This window comes from Cervus elaphus, chromosome 27, assembly GCF_910594005.1.
Source record: "Cervus elaphus chromosome 27, mCerEla1.1, whole genome shotgun sequence".
In the NCBI taxonomy this organism is placed as follows: Eukaryota; Metazoa; Chordata; class Mammalia; order Artiodactyla; family Cervidae; genus Cervus; species Cervus elaphus.
In genome coordinates this window covers 35,990,281-36,006,695 of record NC_057841.1, presented here as the reverse complement: position 1 = coordinate 36,006,695, position 16,415 = coordinate 35,990,281, and the positions used below count along the sequence as shown (strand labels likewise).

The following is a 16,415-nucleotide window of genomic DNA, read 5'->3' as shown; positions in this document are numbered from 1 at the left end:
TCAGCAGAGTGTAGGCCTCAGCCAGCACTTTTGCCTTCCAAATTTTACATGTCTTCCTAAACAATCCTACTGTCACATACTAATAACACAGGCAGGTCTTGGAGGCTAATCAGTAACCTTTGAGTCAATCTGATGGGATCGGTGTTGAGGGTCAGAGGAAAGCCTCCTTGCCTTTGGCATCAGGTTCAGGCCAGGCCCTGGGTTTGAAGCTAACATGCCTGAAAGGGATGCTGCAGACAGATGCTTATGAAGCCTTGGCCCCCACGTGACCACCTGGAACGGGAGGGGGCACCCATATTTCAAGGGCTCCTGGGAGGTCAGGGTGCAAGGGCTGGGAAGGGACATGGCAAGACATGGGCTCCACCTGCCTTTCTGAAGGAAATAGGAAAATGCATGTGTGTTCCAGGTCACGGCCTCTGTGGGCAGTGAGGCAGGTGGGGTCTTGACATCGGTGACACCCAAGCAGGCTCTGTGTGATGGACAGTGGCACTCAGTGGCAGGTATGATGTTCAGAAGCCTGTTGTTCACAGGCGGAAACAGTCTCCCTTCCCATCCAGACTTGAATGTCCCAACGTGGTCTCGGTTCATCCGTCCATTAGCATTTGACCAGGGTCAGCCCACCAGGCTAACATTCTGGGAACCTGTCCCTTCTCACTCAGCCCCAGTCATATTTACATAATTCTTGGCTCCAGTTGTCCGTAACACTTTGAGGGTTTTTGTTTGTTTGTTTTTAAGGCTAGCAAACTGATAAGCTGTGCTTTTTTTCAAGGTAGGATAACATTGTGACTTAGATTTTGGCTCTAAAGTCAGAAGTAACCAAGTTCAGATCTCAGTTTCAGCCCTTACCTATGAGACCTTGGGCAAGCTACTTAATTTCTCTTTATCTTCAGTTTTCTTATCAGCACAATGGAGAAAAAAATAGTGATATACCTGCCAGGGTTGTGAAAATTAATGGTATAATGCATATAAAGTACTTAGCAGTATCCAATATATACTAAGTGCTCAGTAAATGTTTGCTCTTACTGTGGTTAAAGTTCATTTGTTGGGTTATTTTTTCAACAACTATTTAATATTAAGGCCAAAGATTTAGACAAACCACTTGACAGAGAACAGGCACAGCCTCTCAAATTGAATCTGGTATTTTATGAATATCTTGCACATATGAGTTTGGTGATATATTAAACTGTATTGGCTGGAATACCAGGGACTTCCTTGGTCGCTCAGATGGTAAAGAATCTGCCTGCAATGCAAGAGGGCTGGATTCGCTCTCTGAGTTGGGACAATCCCCTGGAGAAGGGAATGGCAACCTACTTCAGTGTTCTTACCTGTAGAATCCCAAGGACAGAGGAGCCTGGTGGGCTACAGTCCATAGGGTTGCAAAGAGTGGGACACGACTGAGCGACTAACACTTTCTTGGCTAAAAGCGAACTCCGTTGCAGTTGGTTAAGGTTTTTAATATGGGAGGAGTTTTATTTAGAGGGTCAAAAGCCACTGTCTTTGGAGTCAGTTTTCAGAAGTCAGTCAGTGTCTTCTTGGAAGGAACCAGAGATCGTGGGAAAAGCTTTGGCTTGTGGAGCACAGGAAACTAGGTCTTAAATCCCAACTCATTCAGTTTATAACAACTCCATCTTGTCAAGCTCCTCAGTGACTGAGGGAGATAGTCTTTTATCTGGGAAACGAGGGATAATACCTTCCTCATGGATTCATTTTAAGGATTAAATTCTGTCATATATGTGAAAACACCTAAACAGTACCTGGTGGGGAGAAATTAGTTGTATTTGTGTTAAGGTCGATGGAATTCCCTCGAGCAACGCTCCCTCAGATCTGACAGGAGTGAGTTAGAAGGGAGCCGGTGTTGACGTGCAGGTGTCGACATTACACAGTGGGCAGGGCTCTCCTCAGGTGACAGATCTGACCGCCTCCTTTCCCTCCAGTCACCATAAAACAGCACATCCTGCACCTGAAGCTGGACGCAGACGACAGCTACACGGCCGGACGACACCCCTTCCCGCCAGCCCGCCCGCTGGAGCGTCTGTACATTGGAGGCGTGCCAGGTAACTCTGTGCCGACTTCTACACCGTGTCCCTTGTCAATTCTTAACATGTCCATCTTAACCCAACAAATGCGACGCGCCACCCCCCCCCGCCCCGCCATGGCTCATCAGCAGGGCACCCATCCGCTGGACAGTGTAGACAGTGAAGCCCTTTCTCCAGCATATAGGGAAATCCAGTTGCCAGCAACAGACCATTTCCCAGCAGACCAGGCCCCATGGCTGTGGCTCCCTAATGTCCCACACTGATGATTTGTTTATCAACCTCTCTTAAGAGGCCACGTGAACCTAGAAGCCCTGTATCATGAAGAGTCAGACAAAGACCTCAGAAACTGGCCTCTCCCCCTCCAGACACTTAAGCCTTGTGGAGCCAGAATGGAGGACTCAGGCAGGTTGAGAGGGAGTCAAGTTCAAGACTGGAAGTTTGCCTGGAAAGAGCCTCGTCAGTCTTCATTGTTTTATGTCCCTCCAGATGGTCTGGTTGTTAATTTTATAGCCTTCCATGACCCGTGAAAAAGCACTAGAGCTCGGAGCCACTGTCTATTGATTTGGGCTGTGGAATCTCCTTCTTTGAAGGATGTGAAGAGTAGCCTTGTGGTTGATTTATCACAGCAGCATGTGTGTTGGGTACCCACCTAAGGAAAGAGATGACGGGGTGGCCTGAGACCTGGGGTACCTTTTGCTCTAAGAAGACTGTTTCTCACTCCACTAAGAATGCATTCACTCCACTAAATATGAATGATCCATCAAAGGCACCTCCTTTTGCTTTCAGGGAATCTGAAAACCCCGAAGCTTCCTGTGTGGACATCCTTTTTTGGCTGCCTGAAGAATATTCAAGTCAACCACATTCCTGTCCCTGTCACTGGAGCCGCAGAAGTTCAGGGGACTGTCAGTCTGAATGGCTGTCCTGACCACTGACTCAGACTCCCTTACACAGCAAGGAAGTTCATCTCCAGAAGCACTAATGACCCAGTACCCCTCCCTCTCCCCTCTCAAGGTCGTTTTTAACTTCAGACACCATCCGAATGTGTTTAATAGCAGATCTCATTTTTAATTCCAACCACACGTACCCATCATTTTGGCATTCAGTGCTGCGTATATATTTTAAATCAAAATCCCATTTCTTAAAGAGAATCAACAAATTGTTACATGCTTCTGGTAATACCATTTTCCACTAAAAGTTCAGTGTCTTTTAAAGAACATTATTTTCCACTTGTTAAAAAAAATAAATATCTTTCAAAGCACTTTAAAACTACAAAAATTTTTACATGCGTCAAGATGTCATAATTTCTGGGGTTGAATAAATGCAGTATACTCTTTAAATTATGATGTTTTATCAACATAAAACCATTGGTTTGATGGTCATTATTAATTGTATTAATTCTTTAGCACCTGTTCAGTGTGCTACATACAACACAGTCTTCTACAAATAATTATCAAACACATGCTAGTGAGGTGCTGTGTGTGCTCACGGTTGGGTCTGCAGTCACATATGAGGAGTAGTTACTTCTTTGAAGGAATATGCAGTCTGACAGAGGAGACACATAATACTCACAAAATGGTGAGTAACAAACTGAATTAATGAACCTGTAACTCCACATGACTTCCCACATACAGTCTGCTACCAGCCAAGTCTAGATTATGATTTTCAATTCCTTGTGGGTGAAAACTTTCTAGTAGAGGAGATGAGAGGGATGTACTATGTGTACTATAATTAAAACTTTGCATGAGAAGCTAATGGAAGTCAATGGGAAGCAGGAAGCTAGTTTTATCTACAAAATAACGAAACCATGCACTAGGCCAATACTTTTACCCAGCACCACTCCACAAGCAAAGAAGGCTATGTAAGCATTTCTGTATCTGCTGCATCATATTTGCTCATCAGGATTAAAATAGCAATTCTAAAATTCAGATATAATAATCCTATGTGGTATGCTTATAGCTACCTGCCGTCTCCTCTAACACTGAGGCACATTCCCTTCAACCCTGTGCTCTTCCATGACCCTCACACTGCAGTTCCCCATATCTATGCCAATATATCACTGCACACTGCAGTTTCTACCCACCAAATCTATGCAGACATGAAATATTCTCCTGGAGAGGTGGCAAGGTGCCCATCACAGGAGGTATTCGACACAGGCTGCTCTGGTGGGTCAGAGGTTGAATGTCATGACCTTAAGTCATATGCTTTCTAAAAAACATTGATTTTCAGATGAAAACTCCCAGTAGGTGATGAACGCCTGGACACTAAGTCTGCATAAAGAACCTCCATTTTACCTGCCTTTAGCTGGTCTACACTAAATGGCTGATTCTCTTTTCTGGGTTCCTGGTGGTGATCTAACTGAATCTGCAAAGTTATTCATTGGTAAATATATTTTAAAGGAGCAATTGAATCTTCATTAATACCACTGCTTTTCCCTCCATTTTGTAGTAGCTCGAAGAACAGCCGTCCATCCGCATTTGCTGAGTATAATCCCAGCCACCAGAAGGCAACAGAGGTTATCACAGATGGAATTAGAGGCCAAAAGCCCTCAGCATGCCTTTGCTCAGATTATAAATGGGTGTTCTCTGAAAGGAGTGCTACAGCTCCTCACCTGGACCATGATGGGAATGATGTGTAAACTGTGAAGTGCCGTACAGATGCCATTGCTGGGGTGAGAGGCTTAGGGACCGGCAGGATCGCTAGTGGTTGACCTGTTCACGATGGGTCTGTGGTTGGTGTCATTTTGATCCCGGTGAATGGGGCCTGCAATGGAGAAAACCAGCTTGCATCTCCCCAGGTAAGTCAACCCAGGGGCGTCCAGTGACTGTGGAGTGATCCTGTGCCTTCATGGTCTGTCTCCTTCACCATCTCCCAGGGCACCTCTTGACCTCATTTCTCAAGACATGGGGTGGCTGGGTTTTGGCCACACTCCTGATAACCCCACGTCAGAGGACAGTGGCCCCTGGCAGGACATGCTGACCTTCCCATCCTCCCCAAAGGGAAGTAATCTCACTTCCCCAGAGACCTTTGATTCAGATCCTCTTTCCTCCTCCCCACCCCCACCCAGCACTGCCCTGCCCAGAACCCCAAACCCTGCCTGCTTGCCCTTCCTCACCACCTCATCCACTCTCCTCTCTTCCAGCTCCCCAGTTCTCTTTTCACTCATTCCAAATTTGGGTGGGTCTCTGCCAGCCCCAGAAAGACCTGATTCTCAGGAATGAGAACTCAAAGCCAGCATATGAGTGGAACCATTTTTAAATAATATTATGATACTGAATACAAATGGTATAAATGTTGATTACAGAAAAATTATAGAATTACCCATAGTCTCATCACTCAGAATTGTTTCTATTTGGTGATGTATCTGTTACTCAATTTTAAATGCATATTTATTTCCTTGCAAAATTATGATGATACTGTAAATATTATTTTATATAGATATATATATATTTTAAACTACCTGGTGTTTCCCAAGTCTTTGACTGTGGAACATTCCATCAGATGAATTTACCAAAATATATTTGACCAACAGTTATTAAGCAACTGGCTTGTTTCAAATTTTTGTAATTATAGGCAACACCAGGATGAATAAGTCCTGGAATATAAACTTATTGGTTTTCTTAGGATTAATTCCCAGGTGGTGCTAGTGGTAAAGAACCTGCCTGCCAATGCAGGAGACAAGAGACATGGGTTTGATCTCTTCCCCAGGGTTGGGAAGATCCCCTAGAGGAGGGCATGGCAACCCACTCCAGCATTCTTGCCTGGAGAATCGCCATGAGCAGAGGAGCCTGATGGGCTACAGTCCATGGGGTCGCAAAAAGTCAGACACGACTTAGCACACATGCAGGATAAATTCTTAGAAGTAAAAGTCAAAGGATATGAGCCTTCTTGTTATTAGCTATTACCAAAATGCTTTCTAAAAGGTTTTATCCCCATATATCCAAATCTTTTTTTTTAACTGACTTTAGCCCCATGCATGCATGCTTAGTTGAGTCTGACTTTCTGCATCTCCACGGCCTTAAGCCTGCCAGGCTCCTCTGTCCATGGGATTATCCTGGCAAGAATACTGGAGTGGGTTGCCATTTCCTCCTCCAGGGGATCTTCCCAACCCAGGGATCAAACCCTTGTCTCCTGCATTAGCAGGCAGATTCTTTACCACTGAGCCACCTGGGAAGCCCAACTATAGCCCCTGACATCACTAAATATAAATTCACTAAGATCAGCTCACGGTTTTCAAGACTGGGAGCAGCAGTTGGACCAAGTTAGCTAGCAGAGACTTAGCATGCTCCCGGCTCATTTGAGCCAAATGCACACCACCTGGAAAGAAGGGGCAGCTGATGGGCTCTGATGAGTGATGCCACAAAATGCCGTAAGAAATCGAGCAGCAGTTCACCTGTTTCTAGAAAGGAGCCAGGTACTTCTCGGAGGCTTGAAGAGTGGACTCTGCTCACTGAGCAGTGGCCAAACCTCAGTCATAGGTTTTTTTCTGGCAGCTTCTTCCTCCCCGACCTTGTAGGTTGTTGTTTCATTTGTTTTGTTTTTAAATCACATCATTGCTTTATTTCATGTATTTAGTTCTCTCCTTATTTAAATTTATTTTTTAATTGGAGGAAAATTGCTTTGCAGTGTTGCATTGGTTTCTGCTTTACAACCATAGGAATCAACTCTAAGTATACATATGCTCCCTCCCTCTTGAGCCCCCCTCCCCCTACGTCACCCCTCTAGGTTGTCACAGAGCGCCAGGCTGGACCGCAAGTGTCACATGGCAGCTTCCCCTTAGTTATCTATTTTACATATGAAGTCCACCTTATAAGTTTGCCTTCTTTGTGGTTGAAATTTTCATAAGGATTTGCCCAGGAAAACTTCAGGGCAAAAGTTCAAGTCCTCATTGCTCTGCCCCACCCGCCACAGAAATCTAATTAACATGAATGATCATGGCAATAACAGTGGTGGCAGGTGACAGGTATGTCAGGGTTCCAGTTTTTTAATTTGCTAAACAAGATAATTTCTCTGCATAAAAATTCTAGCATAATGTCTGCATGTCTTTGTATGGAAAGTGGAAGTGGTAGTGTTAGTCATTCAGTTGTGTCCGATTCTTTGCGATCCCATGGACTGTAGCCTGCTAGGCTTCTCAGATTGAAATTCTTCAGGCAAGAATACTGGAGTGGGTTGTCATTTCCTTCTCCAGGGAATATTCCTGACCCAGGGATCGAACCCAGGTCTCCTGCATTGCAGGCAGATTCTTTACCACCTGAGCCACCAGGAAGCCCTTTGTAACGAAGGCAGAGATAAAATTGGAATAGCTCTGTAAATCATTATCAGAGTGAGAAATAATTATTCTCCCAGAGTCAAGGGCAAGGTCTTGAGATGAATACTATTTACTGAAAATGCTTTTTCTTCCTTTGCTCATAAAGACTTCTCTGACCCCAGAATGCAAAGTGTATCTTTCCACTGCCAGAAGGTTTTATTCTCCATAAATTTTGAATGTGGGGTTTATTTTGCTTGACACCGAGTCCATGATAAAATGAGATTGGGGAGTTTTGGGCTGGGGGGAAAGGCCGGAACTTGCAGTCTTCATGAATGTACATGATGGGACAACACACACTTACTGATTAAGCCATCTCTGGCTCAAAAGGCTTTTGCTAATTAATCAGTAATGAACTTCATACGCAGGGAGCATACATTCCTGGACAGTTACAGTGGAGCTGGGAGTCTGGTGACGTGGCTTGGCTTGTGGTCCATTCCCAAGGCAAATCTCTGTAGGAATTTACTATTCCTACAGGAAATATGCTTCCTCAGAAATAAAGTGTGTATTCTGGGAAATAAATGACTGCATTACCTAGCGTTCAACTGCAGTGCTGTCAACAAAACAAGATCCTTCATGTCATGCTTTTACAGTGTCTTTGCTGAAGGGGAACCCCTGACAGGGAATAAAGTGTCTTGTGGGATTTCAGGGCTGTTTATCAGACCAAAAAGTCCAGCTGCTGCTGTGATGGCTCCTGACAGGCCGGGACCCCAGAAGGTTTGTCTCCGGCTCCACTGTTACCCGTCATCCATCTCGTACCCCTTCCCCTCCATGAGAACAAAGCCCCTCAGGAAAGCACCCCCCACCTTTAGGAAAAACCTTTGCTCTTGGAAGTCACTTGGCTTGGAGCCACTTCTTATTCCCTTGATTTTATAATCTCAGATGCATTGCAAGCACGCACGCTTTCTGTCATGTGGTTTCGAGTATTCTAGAAGTTCAAGGGACAAAAGTTATGTCTTTTATTTCAGATGTCTTCTCTGAGAGTTAACTGAGATGATGGATATAAAACTGTTATGAGACTACCATTGTTAATTTTACCACTGTTAAGAACACTGTAAAACATGGAGCAGAGGTATCCAAAGTTGGGTACTTTGTTATGGCTTTAGTTACTCTACGAAAGGAATTCCAGGGTCCGAAAGTATGAAAGCTGGGGTGCCTGTGAGAAAGCGTTGACCCTGAGCAGGGTGATGGTACCTCACTGCATCCAGACCTCCCTGAAAACCCCATTTCTTGTGCCCCAACTTGGACAAGTGTCTCCTGCCTTTAGCCTTTACCTTAATTAGCTGGAGTCTCTGTAACAAAACACTGCAACCTGGGTGGTTTAAGCTGCAGAAGTGTATTTTCTTGCAATTCTGGAGGCTAGAATTCCACTATCAAGGTTCTTACCTGTTTGGTTTCTGGTGAGAGACCTTCCTGGCTTGTATGTGGGCACTTTCTCACTGTGTCTTCATGTGGCCCTTCCTTGGGGTGTATACGTGGTGGGGAAAGCAGAGAGCTCTTTGGTATCTCTTCTTATAAGGTTAATCCTCTCTGATCAGGGCCCCACTCATTTTTTTAAAATCCTTTATTTATTTATTTGCCTGCATTGGGTTGTTAGTTGTGGCATGGAGCATCTTTACTTGTGGCGTATGAACTCTTAATTGTGGTACATGGGATCTAGTTCCCTGAACAGAGACTGGACCTCGTCCCTCTTCATTGGGAGTGTGAATTCTTAGCCACTGGACTACCAGATAAGTCCCCATTATAACCTCAATAACCCTATTTTACCTCCATAAAGGCAGTATTTCCAAAACAATTTTATTGGAGGTTAAGTCTCCAATAGTGGATTTTGACGGCCATGCAAACATTCAGTCCACAACAACCTTCAATAGATATTTTGCCCCTGGTGACTAAGGCCCACATGGTTTCCCTGTGCAGGGACCAGAGAAGCCATTTTAAATCTTCTCTTTTCTTCAAGATATATCACCACCTGCCCCCCAAAAAATTCAAGAGCAATGAGGGGATATCCAGGGTCACATCAAACTCCCAGAGACCTGGAAATGACTCCCTTGCTGTGCTCAATCTCTCTTTGAGAGCTGACGACCCCACTCAACCAGATGCCCTGACACTTGAACCACAGTTATGATCCCATGGCAGCACTGGATGGGAAAATGTTACCTGGACTCACAGAAACTCACCTCTGCCCTCCACTCCATGCCTAATGCAAAATGATAATTAATGCATTTGGAGAAATCCAGTCTTGGGAAAAATGAGAGGTCAAGAGCTCACTCATGGGAATGAGGTATAATAAGTGATTAGTTTTGCCTTGATCTCAGATGTTGCTCAGATGTCCCCACTCTCGTTCAGCCAGTACAGCGCTGCTTTTTAAGTAGGTAATCGGCAGGTAATATGCTTGGCTAGCCAATGTCGCTTACCTGGTGGCTCAGACAGTAAAGAATCTGCCTGCCAGTGCAGGAGACATGGGTTCGATATCTGGATTGGGAAGATCCCCTAGAGAAGGAAAAAGCAACCCACTCCAGTATTCTTCCCTGAGAAATCCCATGGACAGAGAAGCCTGGTGGGTTGCAGTCCATGGGGTCACAAAGAGTTGGACTGGACTGAGCGACTGAATACCAACAAAGCCAAAGTCACAGACCTACTTCTCAGAAGATGACAAGAATCATAAGATTCATGAATAAAGGTGAAGCCCCAGCTGTGGAGATTCTGATTCCCTAGGTAGGGTCAGGGTCCAGAAATCTGTATTTTTAATAAACACACCAGGTGATTCTCATAATCAGGCAAATGTGGGAAATACATTGTTATAGAGCAAGTACTTTTATTAAACAGGACATCACATTTCATTCCATTTTAGGTCTGCCTAGAAGATGATCCTGTTGCTAGCATTCAAACGAGTTCTCTCTCTCACAGAGAATCTGCATTAAATAAGGGTAAGTGTAGCCTTAGGATAGATGCTGAGTAGCGGAAACCTCCTGAAATGTTACAGCTGAGGGGGAAACCAGCTGAGTAAAACCAGCTGCTTCTGACCTTGTGTCTCTGTGGTTGGTTACCTAGCACAGATTGCAGTTGAAGGTTTTGAGACATCACTCCTAGGGTGCTACCATTGACAGCACCTTTTCACGTCTAGTCTCTTCTCACCTTTGACCCTTACCCCAGGCTGACCCTCCCTGTGGTTAAGGGGAGGGGAGGCTGACCCCTTGCTTCCCTCCTACCTTGACTGTGTCTTGCCGCCTGCTGTGGGTATTCTTTGCAAAGTAGTTGCCCAGTTGCTACAGCTGTTGCACATTAAAGGCTCCGCTTTTGATTCAGGGACTTGAAAGGCTGTAACCAGCGAGCTCAAAGGATCTACCACCGCGGCATCATCTGAGATGTTGTTGGCTGTGGGATGGAGCCAACTGAGGAGGGGGCGGCTGCGCAGCCAACCTCCCTGGTTTCCCAGTGCTGAGCCTGCTGTCCCACCGGTGACCATAGGGGGCGCTGTGCGGCGTTATTAACCACGCCTCCCTGACGCTTTCAGATTTCACCAGGAGTCGTGGAGCAAGCAGGGTGCACGCCGGCTGTTACCCAGTCCGACCTCGTTTGTCAATCGTTTTGGCTACAAGAGGTTAGTCTTTGGTGAGGGAGGGACCACGGGAGGAGCTGCAGTGGGGGCTGCAGTAGCTGAGGATCCAAGTCCGGGGGCAGCTGGGCCGCGATGATTGAAGGGTCCATAAGGCGGAGAGTCCTTCGAGCATCTTCTCCCACGTCCGTTGGAGCGTTCTCATTTTGTTGCTCAGTCGTGTCCGACTCTTTGCGACCCCGTGGACTGCAGCACGCCAGGCTTCCCTGTCCATCACCAACTCCCAGAGCCTGCTCAAATTCATGTCCGTTGAGTTGGTGATGCCATCTAAACATCTCATCCTCTGTCGTCCCCTTCTCTTCCTGCCTTCAGTCTTTCCCTACTGTTTATATTCTGTTGTTGAATTCTCACTAATATCTCAGCCACTAATGTGGGTCCCTTTGGGTTTCGTGCCCCCTACAAACGTAGGAGATGTAGAGGGAAGAGTGTATGTTGTGAGCTCAGCGGAAGGGCTGGAGGCCTGGCCCTGGTTTGGAGCTGTTATCTTTGGCAGGTTTTCTCACCCCGGGGGAAAAAAAAGCCCAACGTCGTCTGGCCCACCTGTTGTTGTTCTCTAGTCACTAAGCCTGTGTCTGACTCTTTTGCCATCTCCTGGACTGTAGCCCGCCAGGCTACTCTGTCCATGGGATTTTCCAGGCAAGAATACTGGAGCGAGTTACCAATTCCTTCTCCAGGGAATCTTCCCCCACCCAGGGATCAAACGTGTGTCTCCTGCATTGGCAAGCGTGTTCTTTACCACTGAGCCACCAGGGAAGCCCGGCCCACCTGTAGCTTTAAGGAAAAAAGGCAAAAGACTCCTTGAGGCTCCAGGGTACAGCATGCTTTAGCTGGGTGAAAGTCAAAGCCCTGCCTGGTACAGAAGAGGGTGCATTAGCCTGGGCCACAGTCTGTGCTCTGTACACTGAGGGTCCCACCACAGCCCCAGAGGAGGCTTGGTGAAGTCTGGAGAAGGGAGGCATTCTGACCCGTGCATTCACTCCATCTTGCAGACCTGAAAGGCTCAGAAAGTTTAAGCGATTTGCCACAAGTTCAAAGCCAAGTCCTGGGTTATATAATGGGGACAAAAAGTGGAAAGACCAAGTTGAAGGGTACCTGAAGGGTAGTAGCAGTATGACATCTCTCTACAGCTCTGAACCTGACCTGCTGCTGACCTTTGACCGGGAGAAGCTGGGGCTGCAGAGAGAGATGACTGCCTCCAGAGTCAGCTGAGAGGGGAATGTTTCAGGTCCTAATTACCCACTGTTGTTGAGCTGTCAGTTGTTCCACAAATCCAAGAGCTAACATCCCTTTGCTCTGAAGACACTGCAGAATAATTACAAGTTAGGTGAAGCCCTGAGGTCGAAGGAAAGGAAAATTAGAACTAATTACTATCCAGGGCAGGCATTCTCTGGCCTCAGACTTTATTTTCTTCCTTTGGTATTTTCATTTACACACTCACAAAAATGGAGATAAATCTAAAATAAAAGAAAACCTGGTTACATAGTAAGAAAATGAGAGGCATCCTGAAGTTTGTGTGTCCTGTTTCCTTCCAGTAAATTATTTTATGTAAATTGCTTCCTCCCTGCACTTCAGGCATAATAAATACTCATTGAAGGAAGGAAAGAAATAGCACAAGTGGGAGATGAACTACAATGTAGAGATTTCCCAACCTCACTCTCCCTAGCATCGTCTATTTTATTACTAAAGGTTAGAGGGAAATCAGTCAATTGAAGACTTTCAGAGATGACTTAGCAGCTCATCTATTTGGTGAAAACTGAAAAAACCTCTTCCCTGGTGGCTCAGATGGTAAAGAATTCACCTGTAATGCAGGAGACCTGGGTTCAGTCCCTGGGTCAGAAAGAGCCCCTGGAGAAGGAAATGACAACCCACTGCAGTATTCTTGCCTGGAGAATCCCATGGACAGAGGAACCTGGCAGGCTACAGTCCATTGGGTCACAAGAGTTGGACACGACTTAACGACTAAACCACTAAATCACCAGTATTCTTGCCTGGAGAATTTCATGGACAGAGGAGCCTGGCAGGCTACAGTCCATGGTGTCACAGTCAGATATAACTGAGCACACAACAGCAGGTATTATTACTCCATTTAGCAGAGGAGTAAACTGAAATTCAGAGAGTAAGTCCCAAGGTTATGTGTCCAGTCCTCATAGAATGATGATACCACATTATGTGAACCACGTGTTTCTGATGACCTCGGGGAGGTGGGGGCCTGCTGACCCTGGAGGGGCTGCCCGCTCCCAGAGACAGCTGACTCCTAGAGAGAATGGAATACTCACCAGTGGGCACTTGCCTTTCATGTGCTAACTAAACAAGCCAGTGTCCACCACCTCCTCTGTGGCTCTCACACTCAGGGCCACTTTTCCCCTGCCATGATCACCTTGGGGCCAGTTACCATACAACTGGAGACAGATCCAGGCCCCAGAGTCACTGACATTATTCAAACTAGCCCATCCTCACCCTGCCTACCCTGCCTCTCCCAATCTTCTGCAGAAACCACAGTGCAGGGAGGGCCCTTGCCCACATTGTTTTCTTCTGCCTCCTGACTGACCCTGAATCTTCCCCTGGTGGCTCCCCAGTGGCATTGCTATCCATGAGTATAAATAACAAGCTCTGTTTTCAGTGGCAGTTATCTCCTGCTGGTCTCACCTGCATCATCATATCTACATTTTTTGTTTCTATTTTTTCCACTAAGCAATTTTTTAAAATGTAGTTGAATTACAGTGTTGCGTTAATTACCGCTGCACCGCAAAATGACCCAGTGATACATACATACATATATGTGTTCTTTTTCATATTCTTTCCCATTATGGTTTATCACAGGATATTGAATATAGTTGCCTGTGCTATATACTAGGACCTTGTTGTTTATCCATCCTATATACGTGTTTGCATCTGCTAATCCCAAACCCTCAATCTATTCCTCTCCTACCTGCTCCCCCTGGCAACCACAGGTCTGTTCTCTGTGTCTGTTTCTGCTTCATAGATATGTTCATTTGTGTCATATTTTAGATTTCACATATAAGTGATATATGGTAGTTGTCTATCTCTTTCTGACTTATTTCACTCAGTATGATAACCTCTAGTTGCATCCACATTGCTGCAAATGTCTATTATTTTGTTCTTTTTTATAGTATTCCATTGTATGTATCTACTGTATCTCTCTGCATTCATTTGTTTCCATGTCTTGGCTATTATAAATAGTGCTGCTGTGAATACAGGGGTGCATATATCTTTTAAAATTATAGTTCTGTCTGGATATATGCCCAGGAGTGGGATTGCTGGATCATATGGTCATTCTATTTCCAGTTTTCTGAGGAACCTCCACACTGTTCTCCATAGTGGATGCATCAGTTTACCTTCCCATCAACAGTGTAGGAGAGTTCCCTTTTCTCCACACCCTCTCCACCATTTGTTTTCTATAAACTTTTTAATGATGGCCATTCTTACTGGTGTGAGGTGGTATCTCATTGTAGTTTTTATTTGCATTTCTCTAATAATTAGCAATGTTGAGAATCTTTTCATGTGCCACCGTATTTCTTCTCTGGATAAACGTCTCTTTAGGTCTTCAGCCCATTTTTTGATTGGATTGTTTGCTTTTTGTTGTTGTTGTTGTATGAGCTATTTGTGTATTTTGGAAATTAATTCCCTGTCGGTCATTTGCAAATATTTGTCCCCATCCTGTGGGTTGTCTTTTTGTTTTGTTTAAGGTTTGTTTTTGTTTATGTTTATATTTGTTTATGGTTTCCTTTGCGGTGCAACAGCTTGTAAGTTTGATTAGGTCCCCTTTGTTTATTTTTATTTCTATTGCCTTGGGAGACTGACCAAAGCAAATATTGGTATGGTTTATGTCAGAGAATGTTTTGGCTGCATTCTCTTCCAGGTGTTTCACGGTGTCATGTCTTATGTTTACATCTTGAAGCCATTTTGAGTTTATTTTTGTTTATGGTGAGAGGGTATGTTCTGTCTTCACTGATTTACATGGGACTGTCCAGCTTTCCCAACACCACTAGCTGAAGAAAACTTGTGTTTCAACACACACATCCAGGGTTATCCCTGCATTAATTTGCCTCAAGAACAAGGAAACAACAGGAGGGAAACATTGTATTTCGTGTATGACTAGTAGGTATTGCTGTTCTCAAAGACAAATGATAGCCTTCCAGAGTATATCCCAGAGGCATGAAGAACCACTGCTAATTTCACCCACCAGCCCTCTCCAGCCCCAGACAGCAGCCATCTGTTTCCTGCTGGGTTGGTGATGGGGAAGGGAAGTGTCAGAATATCTGGGGTCCCCCGATTTGCACATTCATCCCGGGGGGGTGGGGGTGCAGTGTAGAAAAGACAGTGAACTCTGCCCTAAAACAGAGTCATACTTCACCTAGGATCCTCAGATGATGGGTATCCATCCTTCCTGAAAGGCTTCTTCCAGGAGCTTTTAAACGAGGGGGCTTCCCAGGTGGTACAGCAGTAAAGATTCCGCCTGCCAATGTAGGAGACACGGGTTCGATCCCTGAGTTGGGAAGATCCCCTGGAGGAGGGCATGACAGCCCACTCCAGTATTTTTGCCTGGAGAATCCCATGGACAGAGGAGCCTGGTGGCCTCGCATGAGAGTTGGGGGTCACAGAGGGGTCCATGGGGTCGCAAAGAGTTGGACACAACTGAGTACGCACACGAAGTTAGCTCCCTAGAGACAACTGGCCAAATTAGCATACTGACAACAGATAATTAAGCCAAGACTTCAGATGAAAATAGTAATTAATCATCAGAATAACTCCATTCTGCCTGTCTCCCCCCACACTGTTCTGGGCTGTCACACATGCGTGTGCACCTCCTGGAGACCTCCTCACCCAGCACCTCGTCTGTGGAAGCAACTGACACCCAGTGATCTTAAGGTTTCTCCACAACACTGATTCCTCTCACCCTCTCTTCCTTGCAGTGACTTCTGTACAGGAATAGAAAAATACCACGTAATCCTCTGAAAACTCAAACACTCAGTCACCACCTGGACCCACCTCTTCTTTCAAAGGCATGCTTTTCAGAGGAGGCTTAGTCACCAAAGACAGAGCCAGCTTTCGTGGTGTGAGTCACACCATTAATAGGGCCTTGCTGTCCAGGGTTGACCCCAGGGGTTACGGTCAGTGCAAGATGGATATGCTGGGGACAGGCCAGAAATATTGGTGAACATTATCACTCTTTTTGGTATCAAACAACTGTTACCTGTAAATGAGGGTGGAGTTACTTCTGCAAATACTGGGGGGCCCTGGGGCCCCACCTGAGTTCCCACCTCTGTGCAGAAACCCAGACTCGCGTCCATCCATTTGCCTGCTTTGTGGCTCCACTTGGCTGGCAACAAGGCAACTGAAGCCGAATGTACCCGAATCTGAACTGTTGATTCACCCAAAGCGGTGCACTTGGGACATTACCGAATGTCCCAATTTCAGTAAATAGTCTCACTATCTACCT

At 45.6% G+C, this 16,415-nt stretch overlaps 1 protein-coding gene across 3 annotated transcripts in view; it reads left to right on the top strand.

The window, feature by feature from the left end:
- The window catches only part of LAMA3 (laminin subunit alpha 3), a 250,418-nt gene extending 247,045 nt beyond the window's left edge, over positions 1-3,373 (top strand). For all 3 annotated transcript variants that reach the window (XM_043889262.1, XM_043889260.1, XM_043889263.1), the window contains 3 exons: positions 407-500; positions 1,935-2,054; positions 2,823-3,373. In XM_043889262.1, the coding sequence (XP_043745197.1) occupies positions 407-500; positions 1,935-2,054; positions 2,823-2,968 (360 nt within the window). In that variant the 3' untranslated portion in view covers positions 2,969-3,373. The remainder of the gene's footprint in view (positions 1-406; positions 501-1,934; positions 2,055-2,822) is intronic.
- Positions 3,374-16,415: the final 13,042 nt, after the last annotated feature.